General features: G+C 36.8%; 1 protein-coding gene across 1 annotated transcript in view; it reads right to left on the reverse strand.

The window, feature by feature from the left end:
* LOC137642772 (putative inorganic phosphate cotransporter) overlaps positions 1-2150 on the reverse strand; it is a 67201-nt gene extending 65051 nt beyond the window's left edge. The window contains exon 1 of the mRNA XM_068375618.1: positions 2035-2150. Within this exon, the coding sequence (XP_068231719.1) occupies positions 2035-2148 (114 nt within the window). The 5' untranslated portion in view covers positions 2149-2150. The remainder of the gene's footprint in view (positions 1-2034) is intronic.
* Between the last annotated feature and the right edge of the window lie 3850 nt (positions 2151-6000).

The raw sequence follows: 6000 nt of genomic DNA on the forward strand, positions 1-6000 counted from the left end.
AGATCTGATTATCTATTGGATCCATGGCCACGCTAGCTAGATCTGACAAGGTCAGGTCCTTCCACCCCTCAGCATGGGTGACTAAGTAAGAGAGACTGTGCCACTCACCTACTCTTTTCACTGATGGTACAGCTAACAAAAAGACAATCATGAGTTAGATGTCTGACGACCTTCTCAAAGGCTCATACGAGGAACGCTAAAGATCATTAGGAACAAGGGTTATATCCCTAACCAGGGGTCTAGACTGCTCAAAGCTCTTCATAAGCATAGACAATCACACGAGGAGGAAAGGTCTATACCTTATAGTGGAAAAACCATGCCTACGGTTGAGTAGCAGCCTTTGACAGCCATGACTGAGAGCACTTCTCTCGGAGAAGGAGGATGAGGGAATCTGCGATCTGCACTAGAGTTTCTCCAACCGGAGAAGTACTCCTTTTATGACGCCGATCATATTAGATGGCCCACTTCTCTTGGTAGATAGCAGCAGAGGACCGTCGCAGGTACCCTGACATCTCATGTGCAGAGCCTTATGCTTGGAGATGCTAGATAGCCTCCAACTGTGATACCAGGAGTAAAGAACCTCTATGGGCCAGGGTTCCACCCCGTAAAACTGCCACCTCATCCACCAACTTGCCAGGCATCCCCCCCACAGGTGGTACAATGAGGGAATAGCCTTCCCTAACGTGAACCTCTCCTTCCTCAACCTCGTCAGTTTGGATGTCAGTGACGCTGAGAGGGATGTATCAAATCCTCTCAAAAGAAATAGGGATGGTCTAGTTCAGGAAGAAGCCTATACTGAGGAGGATGCTGTTTAGTAGAGGATGCTCTTGGTTTCGCATGAGGCGGCTGAGACTGCTTAGAAGAGGTGCCCTAAGAAAGAAAGTAGTTTGGCTCACCTTCTCCCATTTATGAACAACCACCGTAACCTCAGTAGGCGGGAAACAAAATTAGACACTGCGTCATAGTAGTGTTCCAAAGCGGCAATGAATCTCAAAGCCATTTTGACCCACAAACTGATTAACAACTGCATCCCTTTTCTTGAAGATGCAGTTGCCCCAGAAGAAAGTACATTAGTGAAACAGAAATTCTAGTGCCTTAGCCCCTGACTGTACAACTTCCTCGTACTGTTTTCAGACTTTTGGATCCATGCAAAAGAAGTTTTCCAAAACTGCGAAGTATGAAACTATGCCCGATGAGTGATCCAACAATGAACGTGCCTGCAAGGCTGACATGGAGGCTGTTTCAAAATTTAGAATCTCCTGAGCTCACCTGAATTGCATGAAGACGGATGCGTCCCACTAACTTGTACTCTATTGTTGATGAATCGTCATACTACCATGCTGGCAATCTGACCTCGGGATAAAATCCCAACATTGAACTTGGTGCGTATCCCTCACCAGACAGACCACTTTTAACGAAACTGTCAGAGAAGATTTAGTGGATATACCTAGGTAAGCTGTGGCCCTCGTGATGTAAACGGAATGCCAGACTTCATTGCACGAGGCTGAGAAGAGTAGGATGTCAAGAAAGGCAAAGTTAACAATGGAGGATGCTCAGGAGATGTTTGGTACTCTGGGTGTACACTCTGGCATGTGTTCAATCGAACACTCAGGAGATTGCTCTAAAAAAATCACAGAGTATAACCATTTTAGATGACGAAGGTTTGTTTTTTGCGCAGGAACAAAAAAAGTATGAGGGATTCTGGCATTCTGTATAATCTGTATTTCAATATTGCATAGTCCTCTGATAATTTTTTTCCCAAGAAATATACTGCATATTACAACAGAAACAAGGATTGCCTCTTGTTGTTAGCTTGTAGCAAGCCACTTACATCTTATCTGCGCTGGAATATAATGATATTTATTTCTTTTGATTATCAAAATAATTTTTGTTTCCACAGGTATGCCAACTAGACTTTCCCTTGAATTACTTCTGAACATCCTAAGGATACCTCTCCAGAAATGATTATGTAGTACACAAAGCCATGCTAAACACAAAATTAAATGAGATAAGAGAAACGTTATAATAACATACCTGTGGAGCACAGATCTGTGCACTCTGCCTGCAATGGTCGGAAGTATGGACTCTGCTGTAACCAGTAGAAGACAGGAGCCGAGGCCACCACTGCAGTAAACCTTCGCCTCTCATGGTTATCTGTGAGGGACAGTTTTGATATAATAAAAAGACAAAAAGAACCCATTCCAAAAGTGAATCATTTTAGAACCCTGTTGATATAACTAAATAGCTACATCAATGAAGTTAGAATATGGTCGCAACTAGAAATTAAGTTGTTTGCTGACTAACACATCCTTCATAGGCAATATATTACCATTTTATAAACAGAGATTAGGGCTTAGGTAACTAAATGAAATTGATGATTAGTTAATTTTGCAAGTAATTATCTAACACCACAAGCAATGGATTCTCCCAGCACAAATATGTTTCACTCCTGTCACGACTCTTCTCAGAGATAGAGTGAAAGTCAATTTGTCAATATTTCTACTCTTTACAGTGAATTAATAATTTGTATTAATTTTTGATGTTAAGGGGTATAATTTCAACAATTAGTACCATTATAAATCTATAAAAGAGTGCATATGTGTGGAACATGTGGAAAGCATCGAAGTGAATTTCCTTTCTCATAGGAAAAACTGTTTTACGAAGTGAGCATTTTAAGCTGCAAACTTGCTCTCGGAACAAATTAAACTCCTATACCGAGGTACATCTGTACAGGGATGCATTTTAACTTAACCCTACCTAACCTTGTGAACCGAGTTACTACTGTACAGGTATGCATTTAACTTAACCTTACCTAACCTCATAAACCAAGGTACTACAGTACTGTACAGGGATACATACAGTATAAGTAAATATTGTCAGGAGTCCTAATTAGAATAAAAGGACTTAAAACTAGAAACATGACATGAAAACTTAAAGTTTAAATGTGAGTATGAATGAGCATCACAATTAAAGTAACACCCTGCTTATTTCAACCAAGGCATATCATAACCTAGTCTTCACTAAGCTACATCTAACGCACGAGTAACAACCTAACCTCACCAGAGGAGGGGCTGGAAACTGAAACCTAACCTCAACTTTATTATCTGGCCAATTTTAAGTTTGGTTAAGAGGGGTGTATGTATGATGATGGCCACACTCTGTAACCCCTCTTTTTCAACCCCATCTCGCATAACTAATTTTAAATTTAATTAAGAAGGGTGTATGTATGATGATGGCCATGACCAATAACTCCCTTATTTTCAGTTATATCCTTAAGAATACAGCAGTCTAAAAGGGGTCAAAGGGAGGCAATTGAAACCACGGAGACTTTGTATATCAACGGCCAGTTCCTCCAGCGTGGATGTAAAATGACATAACTAAACTCAACTTTCCCCCCTAACCTAACCTACAAGCTGTGTCCCTACCAACTTACCTACCTGGGGGGGGGGCTAATGACCCCCCCTTAAACTGTCATATTCTGTTAGCCATAATAAAACATACAGGTGCCCGCTGTCATACATACACCCCGAAACCACTGTTAGGTATGTTCTGTTCCGTCAAGATTGCCTTGCCTTATGCAAGACACGGGCTCCTGCGTTGGCAGCCCGTAAATAAATTAGGGATGTAGGTAGGGACAAAGCTTGTAGTTTAGGTTAGGTAGGGATGTTTAAGTTAGGTGTTCTATGTATATGGGAAATCCTATCCGTCGTTATACAAAGTCTGCGGTTAAGATTTACCGAAATTTTATGTGAAATCCTGACCCTCTGGTTAGGAATATATGGAGGATCTGCTAACCTGAAAAGTAAGATGCGTATCCACAGCAAACCAAAGCTTTATCAGTACATTTATCATAATTCCTATAATTGCAAATATTAAATGTGATTCACACGTCAAGTCATGGACTATAGCGAATTTATGCCATATGGTCAGGCGATCCATTCATCCATAACTTTCACTTCAAGGCCATAACCTAAAACCGGTACAGCAGGTTATTTAACACGAGTTAAAAGTTATATATCAACAATAAATCATATAAGCTTGATATATACAGTCCTATAATCTACATTAACAATTTAGTACACAAAAGATACAGAGATTTTCATTTTAATCAAAGATTACTTTACTTAATACGTAAATCTTTGGAGCTTACCTTCATAAATTACGCATACATTAATGTTGCGGAAAGTAGAACTTCTGTACCCATTGGATGTTTGCCCATTATGAAAATGAACAGCAAACAGAATTCATTAATACGTGAAAGCTTATTATTATTAATAGCTTTGTATTGAAATCAGTTACGTGTTGTTGTTCTGCTGTGTGTTTGACACTTTGACATGTTGTCAGGGTTGTTCGGTCGATTTTAATTTGAAATATAAATAAGTAATTATGAATATATATCTATAAATATAATTAAAACATATTTTAAATATATTTGAATTACATTATAATATCATTTTATCCTAACAGAATCCCAGCTATCTTATTTTTACTATTATTTCAATCTGGGAAAAAATATCTTTTTAGAGAACGTATCGTCCATGTTTATAGTAGGCTTCTTCCTTTAAGGGTCTATGACAGTAAGACTCGATAATCTAGATTTAAGAGGCTGTTATTTTTCTATGCATATATAACACTGACATAATATAGGAAAATCTTAAAAATATAGAATAAAAGCAAGCATAAAAATATCAAAAGAGAATTTGTGTGAAACAAAGAAATGCCAAAAATCTATTCACACAAAAATTTGTCATATGACAAAACAATAAAACAAGAAAATGTGGTAAAATAGTAATAAAGATTTAAGATGTAAATCTACCACGAATACACACACACACACACACACACACACACACACACACACACACATATATATATATATATATATATATATATATATATATATATATAATATATATATATATATATATATATATATATATATATATATATAAATATATATATATATATATATATATATAGAGAGAGAGAGAGAGAGAGAGAGAGAGAGAGAGAGAGAGAGAGAGAGAGAGAGAGAGAGAGAGAGAGAGAGAGAGAGAGAGAGAGAGAGAGAGTAGTTTTTACTTGTTACATTTCAAACTATAGCACATTTCATGTTAGAAAAAATACATTTCACAGGTTGATTTCTGCTTAGATGTGTTGGAAAATTGCATTAGAGAATCTTCTTGTTTTAGATATTCTTTTGAGACTCTTTATATTTTATCAGAGTTAGTTTTTAATATCAATACTTGTTTACCTTCTGTCATCAAATAGGTATTAAAGAATCGAAGTTTACATACAAATCTATAATATACAAGTGTACTCGAGTCGTCAATAATTAAATCTGAATATTTAGATAGATATGCACACGCACACAAAGTCAATCTTTCTTACCCCCACTCTGCCTTTCCTAACTACAACCAACTGGCTCAACAATTTGTGGGAGAGTGTGGTTTTCGAGTGTACCTCTCAGGGTACCCCCTTTCACCAAGGTATGACTATTCCTCTCCCCTTTTATATATATATATATATATATATATATATATATATATATATATATATATATATATATACATACATATAAATATATACAGTATATATATATATATATATATATATATATATATATATATATATATATATATATATATATATATATATATATATGTGTGTGTGTGTGTGTGTGTGTGTGTGTGTGTGTGTGTGTTCTTTTTGCAATAATTTTCTCTAACTCCATTGCAAAACTTTAGCTCAAAATACAGTACAATACAAGAGGATAGGGAAAACCCCCTTTTTTTCTGTCTAAGAAATTGCCACAAACGTATAAACTATTCATTTTTAATAGCTGGATAAACTCAAGATATTGTGTCATTACTGCTTGGTAAGCTAGACCCTACTACTGGATTGGGTACTTCCTCTCCAAGTACCTGGATGAGGAAGGTAACTGCCACAAAACGTCAAAGGAAATTCCTCTTTATAATTCTAAGACCCAGAATCCTAATA

The sequence above is a fragment of the Palaemon carinicauda genome, chromosome 6, assembly GCF_036898095.1.
Source record: "Palaemon carinicauda isolate YSFRI2023 chromosome 6, ASM3689809v2, whole genome shotgun sequence".
Lineage (NCBI taxonomy): Eukaryota > Metazoa > Arthropoda > Malacostraca > Decapoda > Palaemonidae > Palaemon > Palaemon carinicauda.